Source organism: Stegastes partitus, unplaced genomic scaffold (genome assembly GCF_000690725.1).
Source record: "Stegastes partitus isolate 25-593 unplaced genomic scaffold, Stegastes_partitus-1.0.2 Scaffold53, whole genome shotgun sequence".
NCBI classification, from domain to species: domain Eukaryota; kingdom Metazoa; phylum Chordata; class Actinopteri; family Pomacentridae; genus Stegastes; species Stegastes partitus.
The window spans coordinates 637,424-654,192 of NW_007577784.1; the positions used below are offsets into that span (position 1 = coordinate 637,424).

Sequence of the window (16,769 nt, forward strand, 5' to 3'; positions counted from 1 at the left end):
CTTGAGTGAAACAGCAGGGAAGACATCCATATTTTGTCGTGATGCAGTGCGCTCATATGAACTATTTGTCATCAATCAGATTTATCCCAAATAATCCAAACCGCAGTTCTTAATGTGTTAAAGTGACTCAAGCATGATCATTGTAGTATTCACCTTCATAAACTCTGCTGCTCTCAATGACAAAAGAGACCCAAAACAACCCCAATGATTTTTAAATGACATATAAAATAATGATTTTGGTGTTAGTCTGTCCAAAAACATGGACTATTCCCTTTATTCCAGATGAATTTGCTGCATAGAACCAGCAGACACACACAACTCTGTTCCACAATGGCAATATCAATGTCAGACCTTTATGTGAATTAAAGCCATCTCACAGTTGATAGGTTTAGCCATGATCTTTCCTTTTGTCTCCTGACACACACAAAGCCTTCCCACTTATCAAAGATTCATTAGCCCACTAATATATCCATCTAGCTCTCCGTGCACATCGCCCATCCATTAACACGGAGCCATATTCCTCCGGAGGGAGCGCTGAGATAATGCCCTGCTCAAGGACACAGGGGGTAATACATATGAAGTGATAGCCCACTTGGGAATTGAACCCACAACCACAATGGCACATTAGCAGTGGCTGCCTCTAATAAGTGATGCATAACAGTATCATATCAGCCTCCGTCCCGGAGGTGGCGGAGATCCTGCTGTTGAAATTCAGATCACTCTGCCAGCACTAAAGGAGGACTAATTCAGTGTCGGTCCATCCTCATCTAAAGCTGCTCTGACTCAAGAAGAATGTTCTACTCTTTATTCCTGCCTTCTGTTGATTCGTATCCAACAGCTGGGAAATGTAGCTGTGGACGAGTATCTGACTAAGTGCACATACGTAAAATCTGCGTTGAAGTTACTGGATGTGTTACTGAGGACCCAAGGAAGTGCAGCGTCAAGTCTGATCCAGATCAGATGAATGGGGACCATTTCTATGCTATTTTTGTGGTCTTTTTGGTGTTTTCAGGGTGGCCTATGGCTGCCTGTGGGCGGAGCCTCTGTTGCTAGGCAACGCCACTAACAGCAAATGCCACTAGACGATGCCACATTCTGACAGTTGGCGCTGCACTGATTTTCTCTAAAGAAATCCACTTCATATGTACTCCCAGTTATTTTTTTTCCTACTCCTTTAACATGAATGCATATAACTCATCGCGCTATTCGCTTTGTTTATGCCTCCATGAGTCAGTGAGCGTCTTACTACATCCATCTACGCTGTCAGGTAGTTCATGCGGAGCCGAGAAGTTTGGACCGTGCTTTTATTTATCTATTAATTCTGTACGATTCCTCTTGAATGCAGATCGTACGCCGAACCATCCACAACATAAGACTGTCAGATTGACCACCCCTTTAAAATATCTTCAAATATCAAATAATTAAACACTATATGTACATCCTGAGTTTTGCAATGCATGATCTAACTATAAAGCATTTCGTCCAGTTAAAATCTGTTTCACAATCCTCCGTTTTTGGGTAAACATTCAAGTATTTTGCACGGGCTGCAAAACCTACATAAAGCCTGAAAGGTTGCATTTAACGGCTTTAGTCACTTCAAAAGGAGGCGTGCAAAGTCTGAACATTTTGGTCGGAGCTGATAAGGTTGAAAAATAGAAAACAAAACAAAACCCTCATTAGTAAGGACAGAGGTTCCAGGCTGTATTAGTGGATACTTGCATTAACACCTCAGAAATGCTGACTAAACCAAAAGAGCTAACTGGTGCTGGAGTTGCATTATGGGTAATGTAGTTTGTTTTTTAAAACTCCATCATCATTCCAATATTGCCACATAGGAGTGCAATGTGAAATAGTTTAGTGCTTTTTTTAAAGGCAGCACAATCCATCCAACCAATTTGTCTTATCTTGAGCAAACACAACTGTTCAGCAGATGCACAGTACGATCACACACACAAGCAGGTCCATACATCACTGTTTTATCTACCTTTTATGTCTTTGTATCTGTTCATCATCTCTGCCTCTGTTGTTCATGAAAGCCTCAACAGAGACAGCTCTTTTTTTTTTTTTTTTTTCTCGCTGGCTGACGTACACTAATGTACTAATGGATAGTGGCAATAGGGAGAGAGCGGAGAGAGGGAATGAGGACTAGAGGAGAGAAGGACAGCTCGCCACACACACATAGACGAGGCGGGAAATTCTCGAGGGAGGCAGATTTGCGGGCATCCAGCCCACCTCAGTTTGGAGAGAGAGCGCTGAAGGTGACATATAAGAGGGGGGAAGAGAGGGAGAGGCTGGCGTAGACGGGAAAACTATAAGGCCCGAAGACAAGGAGCGCACAAAAGTAGTGGAGAGAATAGGATGATAATTCACTCAAACGCTAGCACCGCTTACAGCGGTAATATCATCTCTGCAAGATTTACACACTGGTCCTCCCTCAACAGGCTCTTTACAACAGCCTCACACACATGCATTTATACGAGACGGCACACACAAGTACAAAAACATCCATCTACTGACACTTCATAAATACAATATGGCCTTTTATACACACTATAGCAGCAAGAACAAAAAAAAAAAAGGCGCAGCGTGAATACTTAACTACTGTTTTAGAAGCCGAAATCGCACTTTGAGTAGGAGCGTACTGAGCGTGTGTAGAAGTGTGCAGGTGTGTTTAAGTGTTTAAGCCCAGTGAGACTTAAAGAAGAAGGTATGACTGATACCTCCAACACACACATACAGACACAAGGCTTCAGCAAAGCCTGTTGTGTATTCCGAGAACCTAATAGGACATTATTCCTCTAACTTCTAGTTAATGGGATAAAGATGGAATTACAGTGTTCAGGTGTTGTGCTCATCTGCTCATTACGAGTTTGCATTGGAGAGAAGAGAAACTATAATCCGCACACACACACACTCACACACAAACAGGTAAGCAGACAGCAGCCCGACACGAAGATTATCAATCATCTCTACCAGCCTGGTGTTTTTGCCATTTAACCAGCCCGAGCAGCCGATGCGCCGCTTCAATCATCGTCTGCCAGTCTAAATGCTAGCACTAATTAGCATTCACATGCTAAATTACCTCCCATCCCATGTTTCCTGATTAGGCTTAATCATTCTGACAGCTAGTTTTACCGCTAAGCTTGCAGAGCCAATGCATCCACGGCCATCTCAAACTCTAGGCCGGGATCCAAGACGCTCTCGTTCGCTGGATTCTGGGACGTGAGGAGTGGATAACGACATCTTGTCCGGTGCACTGCTTAGAAAAGCAGCTACCAACCTGGAGCTCAGGACCTACCCAGTGGGTCAGAAGACAGCTTTGAGCTGATGTTAATATATTCCGTCCTTCCTGCATTTAATCAAAGGGCTGTGTGTGATCATCGGGTTTCATTTCAAGCTAAAAAGTTTTGAAATTGTTGAAGTGGTGACAACATCTCGACTGCTGAGTTATTCAACATCTGAGTAGCTCTAAAGGATGATAATCAGATGGTGTGACCAGACACTCTATTGACCGATAACTATAAAACACCACCTTAAAATGCTGCTTTATTCAAATGACATGATGCCACAGATGACAAGAGGTTAAGACATGTCTGTGAAGATTCTCAGTCATCCAGGTTGTGGTTATTCTCGTAGATTAATCATAGCAACTGGACTTGCTTGAGTTCCTTGAAGACCTCTCATCCAAGAGGCTTCATCAGTTCTGTCTGACTAGTTGAGATTTCTAGATACTTCTATCCTTAAGGAGCCCACAAACCCCCAACTGAAACCAAAACTCAGGTGTTATTGGCTCCTTAAGGATATAAGTATCTGGAACTCCCAACTAGAGATCTTCAAGGAACTCAAGCAAGTCCAGTTGCTACGATTAACCTACGACAGGTTAGGACAGTATGGAGGTTCTTGCATGAGCACAACTCCGCCGTTTGCTGACGAAGAAATTGTTTCCCAAAAGCTCTGGATGGGCGAATCAGAAAACGCCCAAAAACATGTCTGCCAACCTCACCGAGCCCTTCAGGAAGAGAAGAACAACCTTCAACAGGCTATTCTGGTCGATGACCCCACTCGCAATCTGCACATTATCGTTTCCAACACACTTGTTTGTTTCATGGAGGCCATTCTGTTACAGAACTGAAGTGGAGTAGAAAGCAGTCCCTCGAAATTGTTCGTAATTACAGCACTTGAGTAAAGAAATGTATTGTTGTGAAAGGATGCAAGCAGGCATCACTTCACTTAAAGTTACAATCCACTTAGACAATGTGGTATCCTCTCTTAAATACTGCTTAGGAAGTGGTGTGCTCTCAGATGCACTGCTTAATAGATGGTGGGCAGATCATGACTCAGTTCACACAATACACTCCTTATTTATTATCTTGCTAAAGGGGTTGATACTGCTAAGGAGGTGGGATGCCGGGACGAGTGAGAGAAAACGTATTGGACGGGGCAACACGTTGACGCCGAGGAGAACACGTGGAGCGTCGTTGCCAAAGAGCGAATTAGATCATCTCTGAGTGGGAAGGATGTACAATCGCTGGTAGCAGGACAGGTGAACTTCTGGTCCACCTCACCTGCTCTGAGATGCCCCGAAGTCTAACCAGTCTCACTTGTCTCCCCGTCTGAAGGCGCCGAAGTGCCAGTGTTGTGTCAATCAACCGGTTGGCACAGTTACCTCGGTAGCGCTGTACTCCAATCAGTCCTGTCACTCAGGCTATCTTCCAAGATAGAAAGGAAAACGAAAAGTAATTGGATTTGCTGCTAGCAGGGAAATGATGAAATGACATGAAACCATACCCCCTTTCACCCACCGCACGCACAGACACATTCGCACACCTATGCACCGCTGTGAGTAAACCTGCCTCTGCCTCTCTCTCTCTCTCTCCGTCTGTCTTGCTCGCCTGTTTTTGTTTCTGAAATCTGGAAATACTTCAGGCTGTTGAGAGTTTCTTTTCATCTCTCCTGATGCGGCGAGAGCACCTTGTTCTCCCAGGTAGACAAAAAAGAGGAGACGAAATGAGGGGAATGAAAGGATTTCCAGGTTTTTTATTGAGATCTGAAGAGGGTTTTTTAGGATGTTTCTGGCAAGGCGGCCCTATAGTACAATTTCATGCTGTTAAAAAAACTCCGTACCCCACCTACACCTTGTCTCCCCGCAAAGTGATGCACTGTGGCGTTTAGAAGAAAAATGCAATCATGTGTGACTTTGAAGTACTGAGCAAAGAACAATAGTGTACTGTGTATGCACTGTATGCTGCTAGCTGGCAGTCATGAGACTTAAATAGGTAGACAGCCATGCTATTCTGTCGTAATAGTGTCAGAGAAGGCTCCATCAGGCGATCTCCTTCAGCCAAAACCCACATCCTACTCTGTATCCTGCATCCTACATCCTACTGTACCAGTTTCATTTCACATTATACGTCTCCTATTAATCATCTTGCAACCTGATGTATGGTGCATTCTGGTGCGTCCGTCAGTATACGACCACATCATCCAAATCTTTTAACTCATGCTCTTCATTAGGCACCATTCACTCATATTAACAATATCAATGCTAAGAGTTCATGACTTCAGAAACATTGGCGCCAGATGTTACCTGATCCAAAGCATGATGCCTAAATAGCAAGAGGTATAAAAGAAAGTTACCCACACTGGTCGCATAAAAAAAGGGTTTCTTCTACCGGTGAAGACTTGATAAGCATTAGAACCAACTGTTGCTCAGTTTACCATAATCAGGGGTTTTGGTTTTATCGGTCTTGTGTAATGCCGTCTACTGTAACCAGACTTTACTCCCAAAAAACACAAACAGAAAAGTTCAGCCTCTAGCATTTTCCTGATAGTCCTTCCTCACTTGTCAGAAGTCCACGAGAACTGAGAAAACTCCATCTGCTGCGGAGCGTTATGAGACGAAATGCTTTTAAACGTGCTAAGTGGAGCTCGAGGTGTGGTTTTGCTGCCATTCAGCGCTTGCAGACTGCTTTATTCTTGAGATATTGTCACACTGTGTTTTATTTCATTACATTTAGCACCGTCACCACTGGCCACCGTTCGCTGAGAGTTATATTCCTTATAAAGCAGTCCCGGTATTTTTTTTAGATGTCAAAAATGAGTAAAATCCATTTGAAAGGAGCGTAACGTCTTTTACATAAAAACACCTGTCTGATATGGTTTAGATGCCCCTAGTGCCACATAAATAGCTGTTGGTCTGTGGATGTGGGGCATCTGGAGGTGTCTGAGTTTGGAGGCCAGGTCAATGCTTTGGGTTCTTTGTCATGTTTCTTTGAGCTGTTCCTGAGCAGATGTGGTGCATTGTGATACGTCTACATATCCCATGTTTTCCAAGAGAACATTGTATTGCAATGAGTTGCTCATGTTGGAACTTGGCTCTAAGGCAGGGGTCTCGAACTCCGGTCCTCGAGGGCCGCAATCCTGCAAGTTTTAGATGTTTCCTTCTTCAAACACACCTGATTCAAATGATCAGGATCGTTATCAGGCTTCTGCAGAACTTGATGATGAGCTGATCATTTGAATCAGGTGTGTTGGAAGAGGGAAACATCTAAAACTTGCAGGATTGTGGCCCTCGAGGACCGGAGTTCGAGACCCCTGCTCTGAGGTTTTCCTCGTGCATTCACATCCAACATCCACCTGTACGTCCTTCAGCCCACGTCGTACATCCATCATCTGTATATCACATACCTACATCCCTTCAACACATCAGTATTTCATCAATGTCTGCTTTTTTTCAGTGCGACCATATTCTAATGGTCGCCATTAAATCACGCGGCGACCCTTTACTCTGACACGAGTCCTTAATCAGCTGTCCTCCGCCATCAATTATCAATAGTGTTCTAATTTCAAATAACTCAAAGAAATTCCGTCGACAAGGTCAACTAATTAAATGAACGTCGGTCATTGGGCCATGGACGGTAAGTGGGTACGTTGCACATGCATGCCACGGCTTAGTCAGTCACTGTGATTAGTCATGCTGATGTAAAAGTTTACTCAAGCTTACGTCACAGCTCTTTCTCTCTCTCACACACACAAACAAGGACAAAGACACCAACACTCATCCAATGGACTGCCCAGATTTATAAGATCTACACTGGTGATTATATATTCATGGATCAATCAATACAGAGAGTCTAGCAGCCGAGACATGTCCATGCAGGCAAACACACATTTAGCAACAGTCACATTGTAGGAATCCTAATGAGCACGAGAGCCTGTGTGCGCGCAGACATCAATACGCTGCAGCTTTACATTTCATTAGGCCAAGGAGCACAGTTTAACTTCCAATGAATAGCAATAAAAACCACACAGCCTGTAACCATCTCTCTCCATCTGCCTCAGCCTCGCTTTCTTCCCCCTGCTTGTTTCTAATCCCGACTCCATTCCCCCTCTTACTCCCTCCAAATTTTATTTTGTACAAATCAAGTTCGGCCATTTAACAGTTGTTCTCCAATTTATTTGAAAAGACCTCTTTCGGAAGCTAAAAAAAAAAAAAACTAATCACCTCCCGCGTCAGAGGAAAAGACTTAGCAGGCGGGCAGAAAATGGAAACGCTTTATAAGCCGGCTCCAGCTTGAATTACTCTTTATTTATTTGTAATTGTCATCCCGGTCTTTGCCATTTCCCCGCCGCTCGCGCTGCATCTCACTGCAGCATCTGCATTGATCTGCGCGAGGACGCCGGCAGACTCCACCTCCGTGTTCACCTTCCCTCCCTCCATCCCTCCATCCATCCCCGAGCACAGGAAGACGCAGCCAGCTGAGGGGAAATGGGATTCCGATCGGCGGGATATCATGCAGGATCTGCTGACCCCCACACTCGACACAAATCATCCGTCTGCGCACACAGACACAGTGCAGGGGTCAGACGCAAGGACTAGTGGGCCAGGTTTCAGTCGACTTGGCAAAACCCGAGTGGCAGGAAGCTGTGTGAGGAGCGTCTGCATGTGTGTGTGTGTGTGTGTGTGCATATCACCAGCGTAAAAGCAATCAGTGCTCTTCCACAGGCAAGCTGAAGATTTAAATCATTTAAACCGAGTTTAATGGAAGGTAACAGAGAGTAAGATGTAAACACAGCCACTTCACACAAAGACATAACCGCGTGAAAGAAAAGACATCAGCGCCTACAAAATGATAGTTTATTTGAAAGTACTCCTACAAAATCTCTGGGGAACATTCTCGCGAAGAAAAAATTCAAAGTTAAACGCAGCAGATAGCGAGTGTAACACGTTTCGTTTTATTTTGTTTTTGCATTATGTATTCATTCAATTATTTTTTATCCTCTGGTGACTGTTTTATTCGGTCTCGGGAGTATTGGTGACACAGACGCACTCTTACGGAGGTGTCCTGCTGAGGAGAAGCTGGCGGAGAAAAGAAAGAAAAACTACAGAGGCGGCTCAGTCGGATCTCGGATGAAGGAGCAGCTGATTGGCACGCGCGCCATGCAGTCTACTCAACACGGGGGAGCGCGCACATATTGCAAACCCATCGGGCGCACGCGCAAAACGCCGCCGCATGCTGCGCGTGTGCCGAACATAATGGGGAAATTACCGCTTTACCGCTGATTGAGGGCAGATTTTTTTTTCCGAGGCGTCCGTTGCAAATAAACACAAAAACATGGGGTTTTCTCACTTAAGGTAATCAGGAGACGCATAAAAGAAAAAAAAGAAAAAAATCATCCCACCTTATAGCCACTCAGACACACTCCTCACCGGCAATCCTGTGACTAGACCACAAAACAACACTCAGCAAGATAAAACCCACACAGCTCCAGTTTGTCTAGCAGCATGAGCTCCACTCCACTCCACACACACAACACACACACACACACACGGCCTGTAGGAGAAAACTCACATCTCTCCAGAGCCGACCTTTTTTTTTCTCTCTCCAAGTGTATATGTGTCTTATTTGCTATGTTTCACAAGCGTTCGATGACAGCGGCAAAGCAGCAAAAAGCCATTTCAAGACAAAACAAACACAAAATGCCATTAAAGATACACACACACACACACACACACACACACAGAGCATACGCACGCACATTCAAAGCTGATATCTGCAATGAGTTCTGATGACAAAACCATTTGTCAGCGATGCCAAAACCAATGACCATTGAAAATACATCATAAAATGACACAAAATTGCTTCAAAGTGAAAATGGCTTTCTGCAGAGCATGACGCACACACACACACACACACACATACACACACACACGAGCATGAGCATTTGAATCCCCATTTTAGTCACAATTTATTAGTTTGCTGTCAGCTATCATCGAAACAACACGACTGTCAGGTGAAATTTCCGTGTCTGCAAAACAGCGCTATCTCTTTACTTTTTGATGTTTCTCACTGACGGGATTTGAAAAAGAGATCCCAACGATTATTGAATTCTGCTCCGTTCGAGGAGTTCTCGAAGTTAGCACATCCGTGAGTCATCAGGAAAAGAAAAAAAAGAAGCGGGGGAGGTTTTCACACCACAACGCTCCGGGTTTCCTACCTTCCTCATGCGTCCGCTGCGAGTGCCGGCGAACGCGACGGTGTGCCCGCGGTAGTCGTAGGCCGCCACGGAGGTCATGCCGTCGTCCTTGTCCACGTAGAGCGGGATGCCCTCGATGGCCGTGGTGCCCCCTAGAGGCTGGTTGAAGTCCTGGCCGCAGAAGTTATCGTCTATCTGCAAAGGCTGTGGTGTAGAAAGAAGTGGGGGGGGGACAGAAGGAGAGAAAGCCATTAACTCAACCATTAACACATTCTAAATCCCCTTTCTCGTTAAACTAACATTAATTCTTAAAGAAGGAGGAGGCTTTCAATCTCGCCCAGCACTTAGTCGACGTTTTATGGCGCTGGAGTGAAGCCAAGCCAGTGCAGATTTAGTGAGAAATGGAATGAAATTATTAGATGTCACTGGGAAAATTTCCTTCACTTTCCTCAACTTGCATTTCTTTTTTGGGGAATTTTTTCCCCCAAAAAAACTGACAGACAAGTGCTGACAGTGGTGTTCGTATTTCATCAGGGACTAAAAAAAAAAACCCAAATCCTGCTGCAGTTAAGGCCTCTGTGATCGGTGCGTTCCCCTCCATTACAGCCTTTGATTATTTCATAGTACATGATGTCAGATCGAGCTATTAAGTATCTCAGCCTGGTCTGAATGGATGAACAGTTGTTTGCTAATGTTTGAAATATTGATTTCTCCCCGCTTTGCCAATGTAGTTTCTAACAAGAGACAAGCCAATACGATGTGCGACTCGAATGGAGCCGGAACAAACAGGGAGCGGCGGATGAACACGTGGATGATGGGAAAGTAAATTATAGGTCAGATTAGCATATCATAATCAAAGGGGTCTGGTTATATGGGCTCATCGCCACGCTGATGTGTTGATATGTCACGGCTGATTTATGAATGCGCTTGCATGCGTGTGTGTGCGGGAGCGCGTGTAATAGGCATGTCATTAAAAGCATGCGCCGGCTACGTACGCGTCGGGGAGAGATTCCTCCGACTCTGACATGTGTAACAGAGATAATCAACAGCATCTGTGTTGCCGTGGTAACCCCGCATGCGTTGTGACACACGCGGCTTCAGGTCCACACGTATCTGAGAGGAGACGAAACACGTGTGCTTTCATACGCCGAAACGCACACGCGTAGAGAAAACCACACACTGAAGGATGCATGAATCCACTAATAAAGGAAGGAATCTGAGGCTGTCCGTCCTTCTCGTTGCTCAACAACCTTTCAGCCAACCTGCTTCACACGTGGCGGGCGTATTGTTACGGACCTGAGGTGGTGCAGTGGTAAGTTTGAAGAGGATTGGATGAGCGGTGGTTGTTTTTGGGGTCTTCTCCTGGCTTAACGTCACAACTCTTGCTAAGCAACATCCTTCAAGTCCAACCTCATGTGATGATGTCATGCTCTGACAGTGGGCGCTGCTCTAGTTTTCAGTAACTTTAGCACAAAATCAAACTGGATTTCTCGTCTAAATTAACTTTCTGATTCCCAAGCAGCTCACTGTGGGCTCATGTTTTACCTGCATCACTGTGGAAATAGCACATCCACAGCTAGCAGGAGAGAGAAGGAGTCCTAACGACTCGCATAATGAGGGGGCGGAGCAACAAACCCCCAGTTAAACCTGAAACTCAAGTGTTAATGGCTCCTAAAGAATATAAGTATGTGGAACTCCCAACTAGTCAGTCAGAACTGATGAAGCCTCTTGGATGAGAGGTGGAACGTCTTCAAAGAACTCAAGCAAGTCCAGTTGTTACGATTAAACTCTTAGAATAACCATGACCTGGATGACTGAGAATCTTCACAGACAAGGAGAGAGAACCTAAAAATGCCATACGTCAGAAAGATTTTGATTATTTACAATGTAGAGATTGTTTCCAAGTCTCCACAGAAACACCTACTGGGGAAAAAATGTGCCTTTATAATACTATAGATATTTATTTAATTTTTATTAGGGTCCGAGCACTAACAGTGCAAGGACCCGATTGTAACCCTTGGGTTTATTATTCTTTATTTTTCTTATTTTCCCACGAAAAGAAACACATTTGTGAGGGCCTAAACATGCCCCAAAACTCAACAAAATCACCACACGCACCAGGACTGGCGAAAAATTTGATATTTTAAGGGACTTGGACATGTCACTGCTAAAACAGCTCCACAGTGCCCCAATGAAAATTTCAACAAAGTTCTGCCGGACGCACGTTTGGCCTAGAGCTATGAAATTTGGTAGGCATATGGAGAAGGTCTGGACAAACAAAAACATTTCCAGCTACAAGCTCTAAAATGCAACACGGCTCAACTACACCCTCGACAAGACTTCATCCCATCGGGGCTACGTTTGACTAACAATGACAAAAATCAGTACACATATGCAGCAGGTCGGAATGAAATAAAAATTAAAAACAACAAAAAAAAAGAATTTTTACCATTTCTGGCTCTGATAAATCGTGCAACCCTAAAACCCTCCAGCAGGTTCAGGGGTTTAATGATCAATACCGTCCACTATTGTTACGTGAGTATTACCCTTAAATAAACCCTTTATGTAGATTATTATTTATTTGTCGTCCTTTCCGATTGCATTTTGTTGCATTTTCATTGGATCACCACAAATAATTTTCCGTCTTCCGCCTAAAAAGTGGAACAACTATTGACTTTTTCCCCATTTTTTTTTTTTCCATCCACTGCAGTGCTTTTATATGCAAACGTGCCTGAAACACACGAGAACATATAAAAAAAAATGACACACAGCTACAAGGACGAGCATAAATCCTGGACACGCATGCACACAGAGGGGATTCACATGAAAACAATAAAAAGATGAAAGAAAAGCAATTCCTCTCACAGGAAGATGCACACAGCAACATATAGACGCATGCATCAGGAACAGCCAAGCACACACACACACACACACACACACACACACAAGCACAATTAAGCCTCCCACACTACACAAATTAACATGCCAGCTTTCTCTTGTTCATTACAAGACGTATCGTCTCCATAGAGACTAATCAATCACCCCACCCCTCCAAAACAGCAAAGCTGTCAGGGAACGTGTGTGTTTGTGAGCGAGGTTGAAAAAAGGTTGAGAAAATGCCTGTGGCGGACATTGTCTGCCTTCCACCAGACTTTCAAAGGCAGCAAAGTTTAACTTCAGTGAACAAAGACACAAGAGTGACAAAAGTGAGTAAGAGGAGGGAGGGAGGCAAACAACACACACATGCACACACACGGGCACAATGGCTTTGGCTTTTGTGTGATTTACATAAACATGTTCTCAATTTTGGAACTGTTTTGCGAGTAATTTGAGCGAAGGAAAAGCGCACAAAGAGGGGGAAAAAAACAAGAGCAATGAAAAGGGAAGGAAGTCAAGTGAGGTGATGCAGAGACGATGGAGACAGATATGAGGCTGGAGAGAGGGAAATTAAAAAAAAGGAGGGAGCAAGTGAGGGACAGAGGCATGATGGGAAGGAAGAAGGAAAAGACAGAACACGGTCATGGCTCAGCGACAGTATGAACCCTGGCCTTGGGTCCCTGCCACACAGCTTTCCTCGTTTCCTCTGATAAAGACAGCACGTCCAGACCTCCGTTCATTCCTTTCACTCGTATCTTCTTCTCCTTCACTCCTGCTTTCTCCTCTCCCCTCTTTATCCCTCTATTTTTTTTCTCTTTTCTGCCTTCAAACATTTCTCTCATCCCTTTGTTTTTTCTCTTTGAATGCTCACAGGGACTGGCCGGTGGGAAATCATGCCTTTCTTTTTCCTGCTTCCACATGCCTGCAGCGCATTCCTTCCTTCTCTCTCTCTCTCTCTTCCCTTGAAGAGGATTATCAGGGTTGTGTCCGAAATAAATAACCAAATGTCGCTTCCGAGGTCTCGCTAACAAACTGACGATGAACTCCAGGCACAAAGAGGGTCTTGCTGTTGAATATTAGCACATATTTGTACGAAAACCAGCAGCTCCACCAAAAACCAGACCTCGGAAACCAAAAACCGCAAAGTTTAAGGAACCCGACGCCGGAGCAGAAACTGTTTATAATGCCGAACTTCTAATAGCGTCATTTAGCCGGGATGTATTTACGCCGGGGCGGCTCGTACTTGTAAACTAATCTGCATTCCCAGTGTCTGCGGAGCCTCGCACACAGAGAAGCGAGATCGCCATCTTCCCAGCGCTGTTGTCGGCATGCTGAGGACGCTAATGGTTTGTTATGTTTAGCTTGACTTGCATCATTACCATAGAGTCAACAGCTCAGATTGAGGCACAGTGGAGCATTCAGTCGACGTGTTTTCACTGCAGACAAATGTGGCCTCACACAGACCTGACATCTGCTAGCTGTTGTGTGCCTTGTAGACATGTAATTCCTACAGTCTGCCTACTTTATCATCCCTCTGCAGCTACTCATTTGAGGAGATGTAGGCTCTTCTTTTGTTTTTTTTTGGAAAGTGACACTGCTTCCCGACATAATAAGCTGATTCTTCATTCACTCATGCTGCAGATTATGATTCCATTCACACTGCAGGAGTCTTGGGTGGATCAAACAGCTCTCCAGTCTCAATACAGATGATTAGATCTTCATGTTGCACGTGGAGGCTTTACTTCTCCCTCTAGCTGTGGCCACACAGGTAAACCGCCTGAGGAAGCAGCAGCTTACCGGGTCTGCGCCCTACGACAGGGGAGCTTAAGGTACAGCGACACCGGCTGATGTTTCTATTGCTTAAGAAAAAGCTCCCTCCTGACTCATGCAATTGTGGAAATCGCACACAAAGCTGCGGTCACGTTTATCTGATCCCTGATGCCATGATGTGTGTGTCATATATATGTCAAACTAAGCAGGAATTTCCACGAGATGATTTGAATAATTTAAAAGAAGAGGGTGGTTTTAAAGGGGAGTGCAGCTGCAGAGAAAATTTTCAAAAAGCTGAAAAATCAAATCTTTCTCCCATCTATCAGTTTAAAATAGTTCTGTGCTCAGGGTCGGCATTCAGATCTGGATTTGTTCTCGTCATACAGAGCTGTATAGCATTTATCTAAATGGTCATGCTAACAGGTTGTTATGTTGTCTCAGGGCAACAATTGCAGGATTTCTTTTTGCTCATCATCCGTTCTATAACTGAAATATTTCCAGACTAGGGCTGCATGCTTATGGCCAAAAAGGATGATCACAATTAGTCAACATCAGCCAGGTGTTAGAACAAAAAATAAAATGTTTTAATGTCAGATTCACCCAAGATGGAGCTAAGTGACTTTATCTACTTGTGCTGTTTGCTTTTTGTGTTTTAGCATTAACATTGCAATGGAACATGTTTGTTTAATTGTGAGAGGCCAACATCAGGATCATGATTAATATTCCATTATTGGTGCAGCACAACTGATGCTGTGTTTCCTTCAGACAGATTGTAGATAATGGAGAATGGTTTTTGTTTTTTGTTGGATTTGTTTGCTGTTAGGGACCAACACAAGTTGTGCATTTGAGTTAATTGGTCTTACTTCACATCACACCTGCTGCAGTGTGAATATTATGCATCAAAATAGTGGATGCTGGACGGATGCATCTTGTAGTCCAACTGTAAAGGCGATGAAACGTTTTCTCTCATCATTTCCACTCATTATTGCTTCGCTCAGCATTTAGAACAGCATCAAAAGTTAGACGTCCGATCACTTCTGAACCAAACATGGTTGTTTATACGACACCTCTTCCTCCCCTCACTGAGAAGTATTGTCATTATTAAACGATGTGTACTGATAGATAGAGAGCTGAGCTTCATGCCTTAAAATAAGACAGAAACTTTATTTTTTTCTCTCACATGTCCATCAGTTTAAGCAGTCCTAAAATAGCTACACATACAGCAGCAGCTTGACTTTTCAAACTGCCGACACATTTCGGTCAATACCGATAAATTATTGATATTCAATACGGAGCCATACTCTAAAAAAGGCTTTGATTAGCTGCTGGCCATTCGTCATATTTTTGCTCGGGACAGTTTAGATACCCCATCATAAAAAATAAATAAATAAAAACTAATGTTCATCTTATCAGGCCTTGATTTTAGTACTTGAATAAATCATGCTGCAATCACCGGCTGCATGACTCAGGTAATTTTTCAAAGAGCCATTCGCTGCGTCCGCTCGCCGCCGCCGACATCTCACTTCCATCTGCGCACAAAGGACATCGCCGTCTTCGGTGGTTTGTCGCGGATTTTCCAGGTTAAAATTCCAATTTAGCATCATCACCTGGATGATGATCCGGCATTAATGCAAATCGGAGTAATAATCCTTTACTCCGTGCCCAACATAAGGTGACCCGCTGTAGTCTTTTATTAGTGCTTTTATAGGCCCCGTGTAGCTTGTCCCTGTCGGCCCACTGGACCTCTGACCACGCTATTATTATTACCAGCTATAGCTCATACTCAGGACACTGTACATAGCATTATTACACACACACACACACCTTTGTTCTATTTGCAGGGGGTTAGACAAGGACAGAGTCCCCTGTGTTGTCCTTACCAAAGACCTCTGCTGTACACCGGCACAGACTGGCCTCTGGCAACGCACACACTCGTACTCATGCACGTAGACCCCTGCCAAAGTCTTGCTGGGTGAATGATGATGGGGGGGAAAGAAAGGGAAGATGGGCGATGGGGAGAGGGGGAAAAAAATAAAGGGGAGACATGGGGGAAGGCTCAAGGGTCAACAGTGCTGCTGTCGCCACTAATGAGCCTCAAGCCAGGAAGAGAAAGAGAGAGAGAGAGAGTTTGGAGTCGGCCCTATGAATTGCCCATTAACCGTGGAAGCATTAAAGCAGCAGTGGCCATACTGTGGTTTAAAACTATGCAGCATCGGGAAGAGCCTGTTAGCAGCATTACCGCAGTTACAGTGCATCATCCACCAGCCGACCACACGTACACTCGCTCTGCGCCTCCCTCTCATGCTCACACAGCCACTGCAAAACTGTTTCGGCTGCTTTCTTGTTGTCTCGCTTCGACTTGAGACTGCTGCATCCGCATTTCTTTTCAACGCGTTTCTTTCAATTAAAAATGCACCCAGTAACGGGCGAATGTAAACTTGCCGGAGATAAATGGGTGTCGAGCATACTGCGGTGTGTGTTTTACAATAAATTTGCACGTTTTAACACAATGCAAAGCACCTATCATATGTATCACACATCGAGCAATAAACACAAGAGGATTACGTTTTTGTTTTTAATCTGTGTTCCCCTGATAGTGATTCTAGCAGCATCCAAGACAAGACTTGTCATATATATGGGTACAC

At 44.3% G+C, this 16,769-nt stretch overlaps 2 protein-coding genes across 2 annotated transcripts in view; both read right to left on the reverse strand.

The window, feature by feature from the left end:
* LOC103352827 (plexin-A1-like) overlaps nt 1-9,729 on the reverse strand; it is a 271,387-nt gene extending 261,658 nt beyond the window's left edge. Inside the window, 1 exon segment of the mRNA XM_008275498.1 lies at nt 9,499-9,729. Coding sequence (XP_008273720.1) covers nt 9,499-9,729 — 231 coding nt within the window.
* A 735-nt stretch (nt 9,730-10,464) lies between these two features.
* The window catches only part of LOC103352828 (plexin-A1-like), a 33,123-nt gene continuing 26,818 nt past the window's right edge, over nt 10,465-16,769 (reverse strand). Inside the window, exon 3 of the mRNA XM_008275499.1 lies at nt 10,465-10,590. Coding sequence (XP_008273721.1) covers nt 10,465-10,590 — 126 coding nt within the window. The remainder of the gene's footprint in view (nt 10,591-16,769) is intronic.